Source organism: Mandrillus leucophaeus, unplaced genomic scaffold, assembly GCF_000951045.1.
Source record: "Mandrillus leucophaeus isolate KB7577 unplaced genomic scaffold, Mleu.le_1.0 Scaffold101, whole genome shotgun sequence".
In the NCBI taxonomy this organism is placed as follows: Eukaryota; Metazoa; Chordata; class Mammalia; order Primates; family Cercopithecidae; genus Mandrillus; species Mandrillus leucophaeus.
Window position 1 is genome coordinate 2,828,158 of NW_012098210.1, and position 21,334 is coordinate 2,849,491.

The following is a 21,334-nucleotide window of genomic DNA, read 5'->3' on the forward strand; positions in this document are numbered from 1 at the left end:
CAACCTCCCAGGCTCAGGCGATTCTCCCACCTCAGCCTCCCAAAGTGCTGGGATTATAGGCTTGAGTCACCTCACCTGGCTCTGTATTCACCATACCATTTCCAGGCATTGTGATCCAGCAATGCCATTTCCAGCAATGCCATTTCTGGGAATTAATCCCACAGATATACCTACTTACGTTCAAAATGACTTATCTACAAGGCTATTCATTGTGGCACTGTTTGAAACAGCACAAGACTGGATATCACCCACTTGTCCAACAAGAAAGGACTCCATGGTACAGCTCTTCAATGGAGCAGGGTGTGGCCATGAGGAAAGAACAAGGAAGTCCTCTAGATAACAGCCTGGAAAAATCTCCAGGTTATAATAGCAAGTTAAAAAAAATTGAGGTACAGCGCCAAGCATAGTGGCTCACATTTGTAATCCCAGCACTTTGGGAGGCCAAAGCAGGATTGCTTGAGGCCAGGAGTTCGAGACCGGCTTAGGTAACACAGCAAGATCCATCTATACAAAAAATTTTAAAAATAAAATCAAGGTACAGAACAGTATGGTTCTTGTTTTTGTTTTGTTCTTTTTTTTTTTTTTTTTGAGATGGAGTCTCGCTTGTCACCCAGGCTGGAGTGCAGTGGCGTGATCTCGGCTCACTACAACCTCCATCTCCCGGGTTCAAGTGATTCTTGTGCCTCAGCTTCCTGAGTAGCTGGGATTAGAGGCGTGTGCCACCATGCCCGGCTAATTTTTTGTATTTTTAGTAGAGACGGGGTTTCACCATGTTGGTCAGGCTGATCTTGAACTCCTGACTTTGTGATCCACCTCCCTCAGCCTCCCATAGTGTTGGGATTACAGGCGTGAGCCACTGTGCCCGGCCTAAGTTTTGTATTTTTAGTACATATGCTTAGTACAGTATGATTTAACCATATTGGCCAGGCTGCTCTTGAACTCCTGACCTCAGGTGATCTGTCTGCCTTGGCCTCCAAAGGGCTGGGATTACAGGCTTGAGCCACTGTGCCTGGCCAGTTTGCATATTCAAAAGTTTCATATAAATGGAATAATATAGTGTGTAGCCTTTTGTGCAAGATTTGTTTTATTAACTCAGCCTATTTTTGAGATTCATGAATATTAAGTATGTAGTAGTTTGTCCTTTTTTTTTGGTTTTGAGAGCATTTTTTCCCACAGTTAGGAAGTTAACATGGACAAACCGTATGTAAATTTTGCTGATTTTGGCTGGGCGTGATGACTCAGGCCTGTAATCCCAGCACTTTGGGAGGCCAAAGTGGGAGGACTGTTTGAGGCCAGGAGTTGGAGACTAGCCTGGACAGCACAGTGAGACCTTGTCTCTACAAAAAATTAAAAAATTAGCTGGAATGGTTGTGTTCCTGTAGTCGTAGTTACTTGGGATGCTGAGGCAGGAGGATTGATTGCTTGAGCCCAGGAGTTCAAGGTTAACAGTCAGTTGTGATGGAGCCATTGCACTCCAGCCTGGGCAGCAGAGTGACATGCTGTCTCTAAAAATAAAAATAAAAGGTGAAAAATAAATAGAAACAGTTTTGCATAGACTCTTTTGTACATTGTGTATTCAGTTGTATATAATTTTATCATGTGTTAATTTTTGCAACCACACACATCTGGCAATTGTTTTTTAATTTTTGATTGTATGGTAGCTTTTTTTAATGGATGAGATATAATTTTACTTCTGAGAATATTTTTGATTCTCTTGTTTATTCCTGCAACTCGTTCTTCAGATACTTAGTTTCTCATTTTCGTGGTTTTAGTTTTTCTAGTTTGTAAAAGTTTAGTTTTTCTAGTTCGTAAAAGTGATAATCACTGGTTTGAGAATTGCTGTTCTGAGAATTGCTGTTCTTCTGCCAGTGGATTCAGTGTCTGTTTACCAGTTGGTCAGAATTGATTGTAGGGGAGGTATGAGATGTGTGGCAAAATATGGGGCAAAATGTCTCCTTACTTATTCTGGGAAATAGCAGCCACCTGAGTGCCATCCTGATTCTGGGGCTCCAGTACCTGTTTCCAGTGAATACTGCTTCTGTTGGTGTTGGGGATAGAACATGGTTATTGGTAGAGGGAGTGACCTGTCCACTTGTGCCAGGCACATTTCCCCACCATCACTTGTGACTGCACCAGACCTGCTTTTGTTTCCCCATGGTAGCCACCCTAAACCTACATCTTGGATAGAACACCCCTACGTTCTCTGTCTCACCTTCATAGCTGATCCCAGTTTTAATAGCATTCCTCTTTTGAGGCTTATGCATGGTTATTGCCTCTGTAAACCTAGTTCTGCTCCTATCTCTTCTTGGTTCCCAGAATTATTTTAAAAAATAATATATCAATAAACCCAAATCTTTTTTTTTTTTTTCTGAGGTGGGGTTTTGCTGTGTCACCCAGGCTGGAGTGCAGTAGTGCAATCACAGCTCACTGAAACCTCCACCTCCCAGGTTCAAGCAATTCTCCTGCCTCAGCCTCCTGAGTAGCTAGGATTACAGGTGCCCGCCACCACGCCGGGCTAAGTTTGTATTTTTAGTAGAGATAGGGTTTCACCATGTTGGCCAGGCTGGTCTCAAACTCCTGACCTCAGGTGATACGCCCTCCTCGACCTCCCAAAGTGCTGGGATTACAGGTGTGAGCCACCGCGCCTGGCCTAAACCCACATCTTTAGTAATTTCTAGGATTTAGGTTGGGAGGGGAAGCATTTACAGATGCTCTTTGATGTATGATGTTTATGCTACATTCCATAAATCCATCAGAAGTTGAAAATACTGTAAATCAGGTGGGGCGCAGTGGCTCACAGTAAATTTGAGCCCTCATTAAATTGGGACCTTCCATATGTCTGTGTAGTCCATTTTGATCCAATCTCTTCGGGCCTTCTTTTTCTTTTTTTTTTTCTTTGAGATGGAGTCTCGTTCTGTCGCCAGGCTGGAGTGCAGTGGTGCGATCTCGGCTCACTGCAACTTCTGCCTCGCGGGTTCAAGTGATTCTCCTGCCTCAGCCTCCGGAGTAGCAGGGACTACAAGCGCACACCACCATGGCCAACTGATTTTTGTATTTTTAGTAGAGATGGTTTCACCATGTTGGCCAGGATGATCTCGGTCTCTTGACCTTGTGATCCACCTGCCTTGGCCTCCCCAAGTGCTGGGATTACAGGCGTGAGCCTCCATGCCTGGCCTTTTTTTATTTTTATTTTTATTTTTTTGGGGATGGAGTCTCGCTCTGTCACCCAGGCTGGAGCGCAGTGGTATGATCTCGGCTCACTGCAGCCTCCGCCTCCCGGGTTCAAGCGATTCTCCTTTCTCATCCTTCCTTAGCCTCCGGAGTGCTAAGATTATAGGTGCCCACCAACATGCCTGGCTAATTTTTGTATTTTTAGTAGAGACAAGGTTTCACCATGTTGGCCAGGCTGGTCTCGAATTCCTGACCTCAGGTGATTCGTCTGCCTCGGCCTCCCAAAGTGTTGGAATTGCAGTCGTGAGCCACCGCGCCTGGCCCCCTTCTCCTTTTTTTTTTTTTCTTTTTTTTTTTGGAGACAGAGCCTCACTCTGTTGCCCAGGCTGGAGTGCAGTGGTGCCATCTCAGCTCACTGCAGTCTCCATCTCCCAGGTTGAAGCAGTTCTGTTTCGAATTCCTGAGTAGCTGATACTACAGGTGCACGTCACTGTGCCTGGCTAATTTTTGTATTTTTAGTAGAGATGGGGTTTTACCATATTGATCAGATTGGTCTCAAACTTTTGACCTCAGGTGATCCACCCATCTTGGCCTCCCAAAGTGCTAAGATTACAGGCGTGAGCCACTGTGCTTGGCCTAAAGGACATTTTGGGAACCGATGTTAACATAACGTCTATTGAAACCTTTTATTTTTGGGATATCAGATTTTGAAAGATAAATTGACCATTGGAGGTTATATGTTACATAGGGTTGGGAATTTCCTGTTTCTAGTTTGCTGCTAAACCAAAACTCTGAAGTCTCAATTTTTTTTTTTTTAAACTAATAGGAAATACAGCTTTTCATTCTGAATCTTTGTTTTTCACAGTTGAGGCTTATGAGTAGTCAGCTTGTTATTGTTAAAATATTTCATAATGCAGTTTGGGCATTACTTTGATATTTTTATTTTTCATCTTTGCTGTAGTATTTTTTTTTTAAGTTGTGCATCTAAATCAAGACAGAATCACAATTCTTTGCCCCAAAACCTTTTTGTGTAGAATTACGTTCTTTGGAAACCCTAGGGTTTGAAATAAGTTGCTACTGTGGTAAGTGTAAATTTAGTTTTCAGAAAAAAGCTGTGCTGACTTATTTTTCTTCCCCGTTTAGTTTTTCCATGGTTTGGCTTGGATATCGGTGGAACTCTGGTCAAGCTGGTTTATTTTGAACCCAAAGACATCACTGCTGAAGAAGAAGAGGAAGAAGTGGAAAGTCTTAAAAGCATTCGGAAGTACCTGACCTCCAATGTGGCTTATGGGTCCACAGGCATTCGGGACGTGCACCTCGAGCTGAAGGACCTGACTCTGTGTGGACGCAAAGGCAATCTGCACTTTATACGCTTTCCCACTCATGACATGCCTGCTTTTATTCAAATGGGCAGAGATAAAAACTTCTCGAGTCTCCACACTGTCTTTTGTGCCACTGGAGGTGGAGCGTACAAATTTGAGCAGGATTTTCTCACAGTATGCATTTTTTAGCTTATATACAATTTATGGTAATTTGATTGTTAAAAATAATGCCAGTAGCAAGTGGTGAAATAATTTCCATCTCTAGTAGAACTTGAATTTTCTTGAGTCAAATGAAGATTAAAGGGTACACTAGTGATAGAATGTAGCCGTCTAGAGGTGGTTGTATAGTTCAGATATATGGATATGGATGACAATCAGAGCCACTAAAAGGGTAGCATTTTGTTGTTCCTTTACTATGAAAAATTAGGGCATCTGCTGTATGTTGAGGAAGAAACTACCTACAAGGAACATCATTGGATCGTGAACAATGAGATTGAAATATAATTTTAAAAAATCATTTCATGTCATGAAATTGTTTTCAATCTTGTCTACCACATAATTTCTTTTGTCTCCCTCAGTTGTTTCCCGGCATGTTCACCAACTGAAAAAATAAGGAACTCTGGTCAAAAGTGGTGTTTTCAGGCTCAGGGCTGGTCTGAGATGGGTAACTGCAGAGCCCTTCTCTCCCAGAATGCTTTCTGATGTGTTCTGTGCTGCACACTTAACTGGAGTCTTGCCACCATGTCTGGCCCCTGGGGCGTGCTGCCAGGCGCTCTATCTTGCTTTTTTTGAGTGAACACTGGAGAACATTATGAGCAAGGCCTTGAGGCTAGGTCCTTTCAGGGTGGATGGTGGGGGTAGGCCAGAGAACTGACAAATGAATTGGCCAAGATCCTGACCTTCAGGGTGCAATACAGATTGAAAATGTCTTCAGTGACTGACTGTGTTTGTCTGTCGCTTAATGAGAGAACATTAGTCCAAAAGAGATTCTGCCTTTTTTTTTTTTCTTGAGATGGAGTTTCACTCTTGTTCCCAGGCTGGAGTGCAGTGGCACGATACTGGCTCAACACAGCTTCCACCTCCTGGGTTCAAGCAATTCTCCTGCCTCAGTCTCCCAAGTAGCTGGGATTACAGGCATGTGCCACCACGCCCGGCTAATTTTGTATTTTTAGTAGAGACAGGGTTTCTCTGTGTTGGTCAGGCTGGTCTCGAACTCCTGATCTCAGGTGATCTGCCCACCTCAGCCTCCCAAAGTGCTGGGATTACAGGCGTGAGCCACCACGCCCGGCCAATCCTCTTCATTTTTAGTTGCTATACAGTGCTCCATAATACAAATAATAACTTAGTCATTCCTTTATTATTTAAATGGAATTAATTGATTATAAAACAGCTCAAATTTTGACTGCTAAAATTCCCCTCCCTCCCAAGAAGCTGTAGCTGGTTTAGATAGTGAAAAAAAAATCTTACCTTCTAACTGGATACTTTCAGCCTTTTGGCTTCAGATTGTTGAATAATGTATGGCCTCTTTTGATACTGCTCCAAAGTCTTGAGATGGTCCTCTGTCACAGTCCTTGTGGCTCCTGCCCTGTGTCACCAGGTGGTTTCTGATAGTGCTGTGGCCTGAGCTGCGCTTCAGCCCGATTGTCTCTGTAAGCAGAGATCTGGATTTCTGCTTGAAGGTTGATAAATACTGTGGGGTTTTTTTTGGTCACACTTATTCAGCTGCTGCAGTAGTTTCTATGTAGAGTGTATTTGGCTCTGTGGTAGCAGGAGTCTGTCTCAGCATTCTATCCCTATGTTTGCTCCTAAATCTGTTCTTAAAGCATGCACAAATAATACACATCTGTGAGTGCACTTTTATGGTTTGTTTCACGTAGTGGGGATGTCTTACTGAATGGAATTTTTGTTTCTCTTGGGTTATTAAAAAGTCTGAGTACATTCTTATTTCATTACAGATAGGTGATCTTCAGCTTTGCAAACTGGATGAACTAGATTGCCTGATAAAAGGAATTTTATACATTGACTCAGTTGGATTCAATGGACGGTCACAGTGCTATTACTTTGAAAACCCTGCTGATTCTGAAAAGTGTCAGAAGTTACCATTTGATTTGAAAAATCCATATCCTCTGCTTCTGGTGAACATTGGCTCAGGGGTTAGCATCTTAGCAGTATATTCCAAAGATAATTACAAACGGGTCACAGGTACTAGGTAAGTTGTATATAAAACTCATTGTTTATTCTTAGTATCATAACGGGCTGAGTTTTCAGGTATTACATGTAACTAACTATACCTTCGAGAACCTGCTAGGTGAAAGATTTAAGTGTTTCTAGATTATGCAAACAAATGTTTCTCTTTGAAAATTCTGATTTTATGACCCAGTTTTCTTTAATCTCTACTGTTCAAGACTTACTATCCTAGGTGTTTCCTAAACGGTCGCGCCAGCAGACTCGTTGTAGCCCTTGGCCTCAGATCGTTTACGGTGTGCATACACAAAGTAGCTAAAGTTATTAGGCAGCATCTGTAAGGAGAAGGCATGGGAAAGGACCTAGCTTTGAAACCTGTGTAAATTTCATGCTTCTACACACACATATGTGTGTGTAGAATAATGATTTATTCTAGGTATGTGATTCAGAAGTTGATATGTACTAATCAGTAGAAAAATTATTGAGGGAAGGTAGTATGAAAAGAGAGGATTAGCCAGGCGTGGTGGCTCATGCCTGTAATCCCAGTGCTTTGGGAGGCCGAGGCAGGTGGATGACTAGGTCAGAAGTTCAAGATCAGCCTGGCCAACATGGTGAAACCCCATCTCTAGTAAAAATACAAAAATTAGCCGGACGCAGTGGCAGGCGCCTATAATCCCAGCTACTCAGGAGGCTGAGGCGGGAGAATTGCTTGAACTTAGAGGGTGGAGGTTGCAGTGAGCTGAGATTGTGCCACTGCACTCGAGCCTGGGTGACAGAGTGAGACTCCGTCTCAGGAAAAAAAAAAGAAAAGAAAAGAGAGAATTAGGGCCGGGCACAGTGGCTCACACCTGTAATCCCAGCACTTTGGGAGGCCGAGGCGGGCACATTGAGGTAGGGTGTTAAAGACCAACCTGGCCAACGTGGAGAAACCCCGTCTCTACTAAAAATACAAAATTAGCTGGGCATGGTGGCACATTCCTGTAATCCCAGCTACTTGGGAGGCCAAAGCAGGAGAATCACTTGAACCAGGAGGCAGAGATTGCGGTGAGCCAAGATCGTGCCATTGTACTCCAGCCTGGGCAACAAGAGCTAAACTCCATCTCAAAAAAAAAAAAAAAAGAGGATTAGTTGAAAGAAAATGTTTCGGCTTAAGGGTCAGAAGTCACTTCAGGAAAAACAAAAACAGGGATCTGGGGTTGGAATAAACAAATTTTTTAAAAAGCAGTTGTGATTTAAATAAAGGAGTAATTTTTTTGTGACAAAACACATTGCAGGAGGAGTATGATGGGGGGTGCACTGATAAGCCAGGGTGACAAGGTGCTCAGATGAGAATGACTCAGGGAATGTACTTGGAGAGGGAAGGGGAGGAGGTGTTAGCATGACCCCAGGCGTGTAGGGCTAATTTGCACTTGAGGCTCTTCATACTTGGCAGCCAGCCAGACTGCTCTGGGGACATGGGCCCTGTAGTTTGGACTTTGCATGTTGGCTCACATGCGTATGTGTCTTAAAGGTATATATCAGGCACCTTATCTTTTCACAGACTTGTTTCCTACCAGTGACATTTGCATGATTGGGTTGGATATGTGAATATGGTTTTGGGTTCATAAATGTTAACTTCCTGTTCTTATTTTTTAAAATGTTACAATACTGTGTTACTTTTTTTTAAATCATAGTCTTGGAGGAGGAACTTTTTTTGGTCTCTGTTGTCTTCTTACTGGCTGTACCACTTTTGAAGAAGCTCTTGAAATGGCATCTCGTGGAGATAGCACCAAAGTGGATAAACTAGTACGAGATATTTATGGAGGGGACTATGAGAGGTTTGGACTGCCAGGCTGGGCTGTGGCTTCAAGGTAAGGGGGCATGTGTGTTCTAAGAAATACAGGAGGGCCGGGCGCAGGGGCTCATGCCTGTAATCCCAGCACTTTGGGAGGCCGAGGCGGGCAGATCATGAGGTCAAGAGTTCGAGACCAGCCTGGTCAACATAGCGTAACCTCGTCCCTACTAAAAATACAAAAATTAGTCGGGCATGGTGGTTTGCACCTGTAGACCCAGCTACTTGGGAGGCTGAGGCAGGAGAATCACTTGAACCCTGGAGGCAGAGGTTGCGGTGAGCTGAGATCACGCCACTGCACTCCAGCCTGGGTGACACAGTGAGACTCCATCCCAAAAACAAACAAAAGAAATACAGAGATAAAATAATGGGCATATTTTTTAAAAAAGCTCTATTGAGATATAATTTACGTACTATAAAGTCACCTGTTTAAAGTGTACAATTTCGTGATTTCTAGTATATTTACAGGATTGTGCAACCATCACTGTAATCCCAATTTTAGGACATTTTTATCATCCTAGAAAGAAACCTTATATTCATTAGCTGCCACTCTCCATTCCCCCCATAGCCCCTGTCAAACAGTAATTTATTTTGTGTCTCTGTAGGTTTGCCTCTTCTGAACATTTAAGTGGTATCATACAGTATGTGATCTTTTGTGATTACTTCTTCGTTTAGCATAATGTTTTCAAACATTCACATTACAGTGTGAATCAGTACTTTATTCCTTTTTATTGCCAAATAATATTTCTTTTTTCTTTCTTTTTTTTTTTTTCCTGAGACGGAGTTTTGCTCTTTTTGCCCAGGCTGGAGTGCAATGGTGTGATCTCGGCTCACTGCAACCCCCACCTCCTGGGTTCAAGCAATTCTCCTGCCTCAGCCTCCTGAGTAGCTGGGATTACAGGCATGCGCCACCAAGCCTGGCTAATTTTGTTTTTTTTTTTTAGTAGAGAAAGGATTTCTCCATGTTGGCCAGGCTGGTCTCCAACTCCTGACCTCAGGTGATCTGCCTGCCTCAGCCTCCCGAAGTGCTGGGATTACAAGCGTGAGCCACCATGCCCGGCTGCCACATGATATTTCATTATGTGGATAATACTACATTTTATCCATTTATTGGTTGATGAACATTTGGGTTGTTTCCTTTTTTTGGTTATAATGTTGAACATTTATGTGTAAGTCTTTGTATGTATGCACATATATTTTTAATTCTTTTGGGTATATACCTGAGAGGAGAATTGCTGAGTCATACGATAACTTAATGTTTAATCTTTTGAGGAACTGCTACACTGTTTTCCAAAGTGGCAGTCCCATTTTACAGTCTTGGCAGGTTATGAATGTTTAAATTTCTTGTCAACACTTACTGTCTGTCTTCTTGGTTTTAGTTGTCTTAATAGGAGTGAAGTAATATCTTGTAGTGTTTTTATTTTTTAAGAGGCAGGGTCTCGCCCTGTTGCCCACGTGAGTGAGAGTGCAGTGTTGCGATCATAGCTCATTACAGCCTTGATCTCCTGGGCTCAAGTGTTTCTCCTGCCTCAGCCTCCTGAGTCACTAGGACTATAGCTGTGCACTGCCTTGCCTAATTTATTTTTTGTAGAGATAGGGTCTTTCTATGTTGCCTAGGCTGTCCTGGTCTCAAGTGATCCTCCCACTCCCACCTTGGCTTCCCAACATGTTGGGATTACAGGTGTGAGCCATCACGCCTGACTGAACACCTTTTTTGTGTGTGTGGCAAAGTCTCGCTCTGTTGCGCAGGCTGGAGTGCAGTGACACCATCTTGCCTCACTGAAACCTCTACCTCCTGGGTTCAAGCGATTCTCCTGCTTCACCTCCCAGGTAGCTGGGATTACAGGCACACCTGCAAATTATGCCAACATGCCTGGCTAATTTCTGTATTTTTAGTAGAGGTGCGGTTTCGCCATGTTGGCCAGGCTGGTCTCGAACTCCTGACCTCAAGTGATCCACCCATCTCGGCCTCCCAAAGTGCTGGGATTACAGGTGTGAGTCACTGTGCCCAGCCCGAACATCTTTTCATGTGTTTACTGGCCATCGCTCTGTAGTCTTTGGAGAAATATCTGCTCAAGTCTATTGCTAAGTTTTTAGTTGGATTGTCTTTTTATTATTGAGTTCTGGATACAAGTCCCTTATTAGATACATAATTTGCAAATATTTTGTCCCATTTTGTTAGTTGTCTTTTCAGTTCCTTGACGGTATCCTTTGCAGCATGGAAATTTTAAATTTTGATGAAGTTAATCTTATCTATCATCTATCACTTGTGCTTTTGGTGCTATATGTAAGAAATCTAAGATAATGAAGAATTGCCTAATTTAAGATCATGAAGAATTTTTTTTTTTTCTTCTGAGAGTTTTATAGTTTTAGCTCTTTTATTTTATTATTATTATTATTATTATTATTTTATTTTATTTTATTTTGAGATAGAATCTTGCTCTGTCACCAGGCTGGAGTGCGGTGGCGCGATCTCAGCTCATTGCGACCTCCGCCTCCCGGGTTCAAGCGATTCTCCTGCCTCAGCCTCCTGAGTAACTGGGACTACAGTGCATACCACCACGCCCAGCTAATTTTTGTATTTTTAGTAGAGGCAGGGTTTCACCATATTGTCCAGGATGGTCTCATCTCTTGACCTCGTGATCCGTCCGCCTCGACCTCCCAAAGTGCTGGGATTACAGGCGTGAGCCACTGCACCCGGTGGTTTTAGCTCTGATATCTAGCTCTTATATTTGATCCATTTTGAATAACTTTTGTGTATGGTGTGAGGTGGAGGTCCAAGTTCATTTCTTTTGTGTGTGGATGTCCAGTTATCCTAGTACCATTTGTTGAAAAGATGATTCTTTCCCTGTTAAATTCTCTTGCCCCCTTTGTCAAAAATCAGTTGACCATAGATGTTTGGGTTTATTCCTGGACTCGATAAGTTCTGTGCCATTGATATATATATCTGTTTTTATGCCATTACCGCATTGCCTTGATACTGTAGCTTTGTATTAAGTTCTGAAGTAAGAAAGTGTGAGTCATCCAACTTGTTCTTTTTTCAAGATTATTTTGGCTATTCTGGGTACCTTGAGGGTATGAATTTTAGGGTTAACTTGGCAAGGTCTATAAATAAGACAATTGGGATTTTAATAGAGATTGCGTTGAATCTTTTGGCCAATTTGGAGAGTATTGCCATCCTAATACAGAGTCTTCTGATCCAAAAAGATGGAATGCCTTTGCATTTATTTAGATCTTTGCTTTCTTTCAACGGTGTTTTGTAGATTTTATTGTACAGGTGTTACACTTTCGTTAGATATATCTGTAAGCGTTTTATTCTCTGATGCTATTATGAATGAAATCGTTGTCTCCATTTTGAGATCATTTAGAAGTATAATTGTTTTTCGTATGTTGGGGCACATGACTTTTACTAATAGAAAAATCACTTATATACATGCTTGTTTACTAAGTTTAGACACTTGGTAAATGCTGTTGATTTCATTTTCTGTGTTTGTAACATTTGCTCATTGGTCATCACTTCCTTTTCTGATTGGCAAATTATTGTAGCAGTTCTGCTCGGCATGTACATTGAAGTACTTTATCTTCTAGGGAAACCTGAAACTCTTAAGTAGCTCACTCTGGGACTCAGCTGTCTGTGCTTTGCTCTGCTGTGATGAAACAGTTTACTGGATGTGCATGTGACCATCTGAGTGGAACAGCTGAGATGAATGGCTGTTAGAGGTGTTGTCCTGGAACTGTCTGGTTGCAGGAGCAATGGTGCCTTCCAGTGCATCTGATGAGATTCTAACTGAATGTGTGAATATCTGGTATCAAAGCTCGACTTTAGTAGAAACCGCAGGGAAAGCTGTCTGCTCATTTAGATTGTTTGAGGGCTCTATTTGAAGCTGCATTTCTCTTTGAGCAGATGCTCCATTATTGCAAAATAAAAAGTTTGAAGATTTCAACAGTGTTGCCCTAAAAGCTAATTTTATTTCAATAAAGTAACATTCAAGTTCTGTTGGGCTTTGTTGCTTTTGGTTTAGCAATGGGAATTTTTTTTTCCCCCCATCACAGCTTTGGAAACATGATGAGCAAGGAGAAGCGAGAGGCGGTTAGTAAAGAGGACCTTGCCAGAGCGACTTTGATCACCATCACCAACAACATTGGCTCAATAGCAAGAATGTGTGCCCTTAATGAAGTAAGGGGACATGGGTTTCTTTAATTGCTCTAAGGAAAAAACTGAACTTAAGTGGGCCCCACCATATGTCTGTCTTCTCAGAACAGTGCCTAAATGTCATTTGGGATGGGGTTTGTTTTAGCACGAAGTTAAAACTCTTCAAATACAGATTAATCATCATCTTTTTTTTTTTTAACTGAAGATAAACATTGCTACTTGTCTAGAGGTAAAATGACATATTTTGAGGACAAAGTAGAGGAAGAGTAGAAGGTAGCCAGTGTTCCAGATACTGGGAACTGTTGGGGGTGATGATGGATAACGATGCTGAATGTAGACTCCACACTCACCGCTGAGCTCTAGAGGCCCTAGGGAGGAATCCAGAGGAAGTCACTGAAGCTGGGAGAAGACTGAGCAGGCCGAGGAGTGCCCTCCTTGGCTCCCCCACCTCAGCAGAACTGTGTCTTTGTGCTTTCAGCTTCTTTACAGTGCTGCCTTGTAGCATTCAGGTCAAGCAGCATTGTACAGGGCTATGAAAGAACCAAGAATGGGCTGCCCTTGGGGAAAGAGGATCTAGGATCCAGTTGGTGCAGCTTATGGCTTGTCCCTGTGTGTACAGTTGTTAAATTATTCTTTTATTTTTATTTTTAAAAAGTTATCCTTTAAATAGATGATACAGGCATGGAGCTTAAAAGGAAACCTCAAAAGGCACAAAGGATTTGTCTCATTTTAAGTGAAAAAATACTGTATCAACATCAAGTAATTAAACATTTCTTTGTTTGAATATCATAACTACTTTTTTTCTTTATTGTATGTTCCCTTTCCTGTGCTTATGTATTTTCAGAAATTTTAGTTGGTGTGCATACCACAATTTGTATTTTGTACTTAAATATTACACATTTCATGGCTGTATATTTATTTGATCGAGTTATTTTATATTAAACAACATAGAGCTTGGCATTCGGTTGCTTGCTGATAACTTGGCAGTAAGCATTTTTAAGCATGAAGTTATTCTTTGGTTGAATTTTATTCTTGATATGGGGCTTACTTAGGAGTGAGATTTCTGGTCTACAGAAATGATCATGCTCATGAATTTTGACATTTATCGTCATGATGCTTTGCACAAGGGCTGCACCAGTTTAGATCATCTTTAGCAGTGAATGAGTGGATTAATTTTACTACAACTTCACTGACATTGGTGGTGGAATTTCAGTTGCTTTTTTTTGCTAGCTTAATAGGTCTAAAATTTTACTTTGATAACAAGTGGTTTGATTTTTTCCCTGTGTGTTATATTGCTTGTATACTTTGCCTGTTTGTGTCACTGTCCTTCTTTTGGATTGGGGTCATACTGGTTTTTGTTTGTTTGTTTTTTTAACTTCTCTGTATAAAACATTGTATTTAAAACTAGTTATTACTGGTCATATTTAATACAAATGTTTTTCCTAATCTGTTTTCCTCTCCTGTGACATTATCTAGCATGCTTTGCAGTGGGTCCAGAGTTGTCTGGGGATCAGGTTTAAGTAGCCCTAGACCAACTGGACTAAATTTGATCAGCAGTCAAATTGTTGCTAAGAGCTATGCACATGGTGCTCTATTTGGGGTAGCTTTTATGAGAAAATAGGAATTAAGATGACAACTAATTGCCTTTTTTTGGTGTGCTCAGAACATTAACCAGGTGGTATTTGTTGGAAATTTCTTGAGAATTAATACGATCGCCATGCGGCTTTTGGCATATGCTTTGGATTATTGGTCCAAGGGGCAGTTGAAAGCACTTTTTTCGGAACACGAGGTAAGCTGACTTGTTCTTTGTGATATATTATGTACACAGAGGGCTTGCGGGTCACACTGTCATGGAACTTGAGGTAGAGGGTGGAGGTGAGATGGGCTGCAGTGTTTCTTTTGTTTTTTGTTTTTTCGAGATGGAGTCTCGCTCTGTCACCCAGACTGGAGTGCAGTGGTGCAGTCTCGGGGCTCACTGCAGCCTCCGCCTCCTGGGTTCAAGCAATCCTCCCACCTCAGTCTCTTAAGTAGCTAGGATTACAAGCGTGCGCCACCACACCCTGCTAATTTTTGTACTTTTAGTTGGCCAAGCTGGACTGATCTCAAACTCCTGACCTTAAGTGATCTGCCCTCGTTGGCCTCCCAAAGTTCCAGGATTACAGGTGTGAGCCACTGTGCCCACCATTTTTGGTAGTTTAACTTTGTGACATTTGAAAGCTGTTTCTTCCCTGATACTAATGCAAGGTAGATTTTGGGTTAATTTAATCGTAAGCTTAGGAATTTTAGAGAAAAACCCTTGATGAACATTCCCCTATATTTCTGATGCCACATTTTTGTCTGAACTGTCCTTTATATTTTTTCTATTGCACTGACTGTGCCATTACTCTGGGTTCTGGTTTTTTTCATTTTTTTTTAATGCCAATTTTTATATATTGTAATTCTTGTGCCAGTTATTTAAGATGCATGTTGTAAAAATGAATAGATCAGTAAACCTGTCAGACTAGAACCACACTATCATAAGAACTTAAGTACAATTGTAGACAGGCTGGAAATGATGGAATGGAAAAGAATCAGATTGCTCAACCTCATAGCCTGTCTTAGAAAGCACTCTTACTTTTCCTGTTGGGGAAAAGAAGCAGAGGTGTGGAAAGAGGATAGGGTTCGTTCTTCCCTTCTTGGTTGTGGGTCAATTGAACTATTATTTCAACTGTTCTTGGATTTTAGATATTGTTATGATGAACATTTTTCAGAATTGTATTGCATATTTAGTTAAATAGTCTATATCAATTAAAGGAAATCAAAGTCCAGATAGTAGCACAGATTTGAAGTGCTAGATTACTTTTTCTCTTTAAATTGCTTTAGTTCATAGTTGAAGTCCAAAGTACACAAATCCCCTTATCAAAAAGCTTAAAATTGAAGTCATCTAACTTAGTTTTAAAATTCTAGCATTACTGTATTTGTAAACCAGCACTGAATTGCCATTAAGTTTCTTACAGTTCATAGTGTTTCTGTATACATCTTTTTTTTGTGGTCTCAGATTTATTTTATTTTGCTTTATATTAGAATTTTAAAAACTCGAATGTTAGATCTTTTTCTGCTTTATTTCTGCCTCTTGTTTAACCTTTTCCTAGGTAGAACATGGAGATTAGTTTTTTAAGTTAACCTTAAAAAAACCACAAAAAACAGGCTGGGTGCGGTGGCTCATATCTGTAATCCCAGCATTTTGGGAGGCTGAGATGGGCAGATCACCTGAGGTCAGGAGTTTGAGACCAGCCTGGCCAACATGGCAAAACCCCATCTCTACTAAAAATACAAAAATTAGCCGGGTGCAATGGCGGGTGCCTGTAATCCCAGCTACTCGGGAGGCTGAGACAGGAGAATCTCTTGAACTTGGGAGGCGGAGGTTGCAGTGAGTTGAGATCACACCACTGTACTATAGCCTGGGCAACAGAACGCGACTCTGTCTCAAAAACAAAAAACAAAACAACAAAACAGACAAAAACACCAAACAGGCCAGGCGCAGTGGCTCACACCTGTAATCCTAGCACTTTGGGAGGCCGAGGTGGGCAGATCACCAGGTCAGGAGTTCGAGACCAGCCTGACCAACATGGAGAAGCCCTGTCACTACAAAAAATACAAAAATTAGGCCGGGCATGGTGGCTCAAGCCTGTAATCCCAGCACTTTGGGAGGCCAAGGCGGGTGGATCATGAGGTCAGGAGTTTGAGACCAGCCTGGCCAACATGGCAAAACCCCATCTCTACTAAAAATACAAAAATTAGCCGGGTGCAATGGCGGGTGCCTGTAATCCCAGTACTCGGGAGGCTGAGGCAGGAGAATGGTGTGAACCCGGGAGGCGGAGCTTGCAGTGAGCTGAGATCCGGCCACTGCACTTCAGCCTGGGCGACAGAGCGAGACTCCGTCTCAAAAAAAAAAAAAACAAAAAACACACACACACAAATTAGCTGGGCGTGGTAGCACATGCCTGTAATCTCAGCTACTTGAGAGGCTGAGGTGGGAGAATCGCTTGAACCCGGGAGGCAGAGGTTGCAGTGAGCCGAGACGCGCTACTGCACTCCAGCCTGGGCAACAAGAGCGAAACTCCATCTCAAAATAAAAAACAAAACACCAGACTGATACCGTCATGTCATAATAGTTATAAGCCCTTTGTGAAATTCTTGGTTGCATTTTGTCCTTATTGCTCGCTGACTTTGTTTTTGCCACTGGTTAGCTTTGCTGGTCCATTTGTCCCTGTGTTTTCCATTTGCATTCAGGCCTTTGACTCTTTTGTTGATCTCTGTACTTGTGGAACTTTGATTACTTCAGCCTCTCTGAGCCTTGAAATATTTTCTTGCCCTCACATTGAAGTCACTTTAACTTTTCTTGTGAAAGCTTCCTATAGATTCTCTCAAGCCTTTCCTCTTTTCTTCCTTTACTCTCATCTTAGCATGTTATAGTTTATAACCACCTGTTTCTGTCTCGATAGTAGCATCCCAGTCTTCAGTGGACCCCTCTCTCTGTCTCTGTGTATATATATGTATATACACTGGTTGACTTTATCTTCTGTATTTTATTATAAAAGGTACAGAAAGCTACCTAAAACAGACTGTGTAGTGAACTATTAAGACAAATACCCTTGCCTCTGTATTTCCGTTGTGCTTTGTCCTGTAGCTGCTGGCTGCCTCACATCACAGATTGGTGTGGCTGCCTTTATTTCATTTATACACACCAAAACCAAAGATGGTCAATATGCCTTTATTTTATTTGTTTGTTTTTGTTTTTTGAGATGGGGTCTCACTCTGTCAGCCAGGCCAGAGTACAGTGGCACAGTCTTGGCTCACTTTAACTTCTGCCTCCTGGGTTCAGGTGATTCTCTTGTCTAAGCCTCCTGAGTAGCTGGGACTACAGGTGCCCGCCACCTCGCCCGGCTAGTTTTTTGTATTTTAAGTAGAGACGGGGTTTCACCGTGTTAGCCAGGATGGTCTCAATCTCCTGACCTCGTGATCCACCCGTCTCGGCCTCCCAAAGTGCTGGGATTACAGGCTTGAGCCACCGCGCCCGGCCTGTTTATTTTTTAAAAATCCATACACAAGTCTTTCAGGATCTTCTCATTCCTTATTTGGTTATTTATTTTAAAAAGTAGTCTGATACCTTACCTTACGGGTTGGAGACCCTGATGGATTCTGCATCGTTTTAGGATTTACCTCTGATTCTTGCTACCATTCTCTTTTCTGTCATTATGGGGTTTGCCTCGTTTTCTCTAATGTGCTATTCCTGTGTCTTGGTTGTGAGTTCTTGGTTGCATGTGACCAGACTGCTTGCTTCTGGAGACAGCACAGTGCTTGTCCTCTCTCAGCTGCTGCTTCTGTGTCTCAGGAGGGCTGAGGGCTGCCCTCCCTCAGGAACCTCCCTGCTTCCTCAGAGTTTGCTCTTTGTTCTGTGCCGCTCCATGGTGCCTCTGGGTGGTGGTGTTCCTTCCTATGCTCCCTGCTTCTGGGCCAGTGATTCAGGTGTCTGGTGACCACCTGGGCACAGCTGCTTGGCTGCTATGGGCACCTCAGCTTCTCATGTCCTGTAGGGAACTCACCCACTGGCCTTGCTCTCCACATCTCTTACTCCTGTGTCCCCATTCTCAGGGATGTTGCCCCCCCCCCCATCCTTGTCCCCTCTGGCTTCTGGGCCAGTGATCCAGGTATCTGGTGACCACCCGGGCACAGCTGCTTGGCTGCTGTGGGCACCTTAGCGTCTCATGTCCTGTAGGGAACTCACCCACCAGCCTTGCTCTCCATGTCTCTTACTCCTGTGTCCCCATTCTCGGGGATACTGCCCCCCCTCCTGCTGTCCTGTCCTCTGTTAGGGGTGAATCTTGAATCCATCTTATCTCTTACTCTCCCTCCCTCCCCCAGCCCAGTCGGGCTCTCACCGTCTGTGACCCACCCCCCAACTGCACTTGCTTCATTGCACTTCACATCCCACCTCGCCTTCATTCCTTAGTTGTCTAGAAATGCTCCAGGCCTCTGCTGCTTCTCACCTCATTCCCCAGAAATACAAGTCAGTTTCTGTCTCTTACCAGAGGTAACTGAGCTGCTGCTAGCCTCATAGCTCCTATCGGCCCCTCTGCGGGTTTGGTTTTGCTCTTATCACAGTGGTCTGAAGTGCTTGGATAGTCTAGGACATCCAGCCCCCTCCCCAGACAGGGACTCCTTAGGGCATCTGTGCTCCCAGGCTGGCCTTGGCCCTTCTGGGGTGCTCAGGAAATGGGTATGCTGTGTGAAGGGCAGTGTTGGCTTTAACACTAGTCATCACATGTAAGGTGAGCTGAATAAGTCTAAGGAAAATTCCACTTATTTTTGGTGTATTTTCTTTCAGGGTTATTTTGGAGCTGTTGGAGCACTCCTTGAGCTGTTGAAGATCCCCTGATCGTTACCTGGGGAGGGGTTCCTGAAACCTTCCACCATGGGATCTGTGGACTTTCATTTCTTTAAGAGACTTACTCAATTTCATGACTGTGCACTACCTGAAACAAAGTGAGAAAGGATGCGTGTATTTTTCTAAGTCATCAAGATAAATCCTTAAGAATTCAGTCTAAACTAGCAACCAGGAAGGAAAGATATATTAAAAACAACAAAAAAGTGGCCCATGTCCAAGCAGTGTGAGGATTTGCTGTATATAAGTTGCCTGCTTTGTATTTTTGAAATCTCTGCATCACTCACTGGAGATGCTTTAGAAGAGAGCTGCTCTGTGTTCAGTTGACTGTGGTTTTGTGTCCTGTTGGAACTTGCTGAATGTAAGGCAGGCTACGATATGTTAAAATCTAATCACAATTTGTCAGTATGGTCTTGGCAATCATCTGTGCATTACTCTGGTTTGCATTAAGCCTGTGTGTGAACTTAACTGTAAAACATGTTTTATTTCAAGGTTCTGCAAACTTAATTGGGCAGGTTAATTGTGTACCTGAAACTTAACAAGCAGTTTTTGGAAGGGCAGTTCCACGTACTTTACACTAAATCCTGGGAATGAATGTCTGGAAAGACAGGACTTCTTTTCTTGGCAGAATTTCCTTGGGTAGTGGGAGGACTGTTCTGATGAAAGTGGGTACACTGGCAGAACCAGCACAATCTGGAAGACTAATATGAGTCAGAAGGGCCACTAGAATCAACACCTCCTCAGGGGATCAGGGAGAATCTGGTTTTTCTTTCAGGCTAAGTAGAAAAGGAAGAACTGAGGTGTCGGTCAAAGAACTCATGGGGAGTTGGGGGTCCTTCAGGGCACTGTGGCACTGGGAGGTGAGGCTCAGAAGACTGCCTGAGTGCCAGGCTGCAGGTGCTCTTGGTAGGGGCTGAAGCTTTTCTTTCTGCTGTGCAGAATAATTTCAAAAGCCTTTCCCAAGGAGAGAATGCACCTTTCATATCTGAGGTCTTAAGTGGTGCCCATATTGCTGTTGAAGGCAAGGACGGGCCTGTACAAAGCAGCCTTGGACCAGGAAGGAAAACCCCAAGGCTCTGCAGCCTCCCCGCAGTTTAAGGCTGCGGTCAGGGAGGGATGGGCAGGGTGCCAGCCAGCTGCATGGGGGCAGCAGAGGCATCTGCGCTCCAGCTGGGGCTAGGGGAACTGATGTGTGGGTTGTTCCACTAGGCATGGCCACCTCTGCACTTGGGCCTTGGCACTTAGGAAATATGGTGCTGCTGCATTGGGACCTTGGGTGCACAGCAGGATGGCTGCTGCATGGAGGGTGATTTTGTCCCCTGGACAGTGATTGGTGATCCTCCTCCCTGCTGCTGCTCCTTGCAGGCTCCTGGCCTATAACTACCTCTGATGTCCTAATCGTGAGTTCCTCTGCCCTCCTCTGCTCCCAGGAGCGCTCTTGGTGGTCTCACCCTTCTCCAGTACCCAGCCACCAAAGATGGCACCACCATGCTCCTGTTTGTACCACAGGGTGCTGCTCCCTGGGCCAGCTTCTGTGAACTTGCTCATTTCCCATGGAGACCCAGGCCAGGGCCTGCCCCTCTGGGGCCCCTGTGCTGTGGTCCTGCTGCCTCTGCTGTGCTGACTGTTCAGGAGGTTGTCCATTGCTCGACGTGGGGCATCATGCAGCCCTTGCTGTTCCGACAATTTTAACAGAGAAGGAAACTGAAACCCAGATGAGTAAGCCTGCCCAAGGCCACTCAGCTGGAAAAGAGCAGAGCTGGACTCAAACCCAGGACTGTCTGTCTCTGGTGCCTGAGTTGGGAAGATGCTGTTGATGTCCCCTTCTGCCTCGCTTTGAGCTTCCTCCTCCATGGGCCCTCCCCCTCCTCTAGAGAAACCAGTCCATTTCCTCATGTTCCACCTTGTGCTTAGCACACACTGTCACTCCACAGCAGGTTTTTTTTTTGTTTTTTGAGACGGAGTCTCACTCTGTCACCCAGGCTGGAGTGCAGTGGCGCGATCTCGGCTCACTACAACCTCTGCCTTACTCCTGCCTCAGCCTCCCGAGTAGCTGAGACTACAGGTGTGCACCACCGTGCCCGGCTGATTTTTATATTTTTAGTAGAGATGGGGTTTCACCATGTTGGCCAGGCTGGCCTCGAACTCCAGACCTCGGGTGATTCGCCTGCCTTGACCTCCCAAAGTGCTGGGAATACAGGTGTGAGCCCCTGTGCCCGGCCCACAGCAGGATTCTTGGTAGGCCACCA

General features: G+C 43.6%; 1 protein-coding gene across 1 annotated transcript in view; it reads left to right on the plus strand.

The window, feature by feature from the left end:
• Window positions 1-19,587, plus strand: part of PANK2 (pantothenate kinase 2) — a 34,885-nt gene extending 15,298 nt beyond the window's left edge. The window contains 6 exon segments of the mRNA XM_011975159.1: window positions 4,315-4,667; window positions 6,449-6,702; window positions 8,351-8,527; window positions 12,562-12,685; window positions 14,325-14,450; window positions 19,029-19,587. Coding sequence (XP_011830549.1) covers window positions 4,315-4,667; window positions 6,449-6,702; window positions 8,351-8,527; window positions 12,562-12,685; window positions 14,325-14,450; window positions 19,029-19,079 — 1,085 coding nt within the window. The 3' untranslated portion in view covers window positions 19,080-19,587.
• The last annotated feature ends 1,747 nt before the right edge of the window (window positions 19,588-21,334 follow it).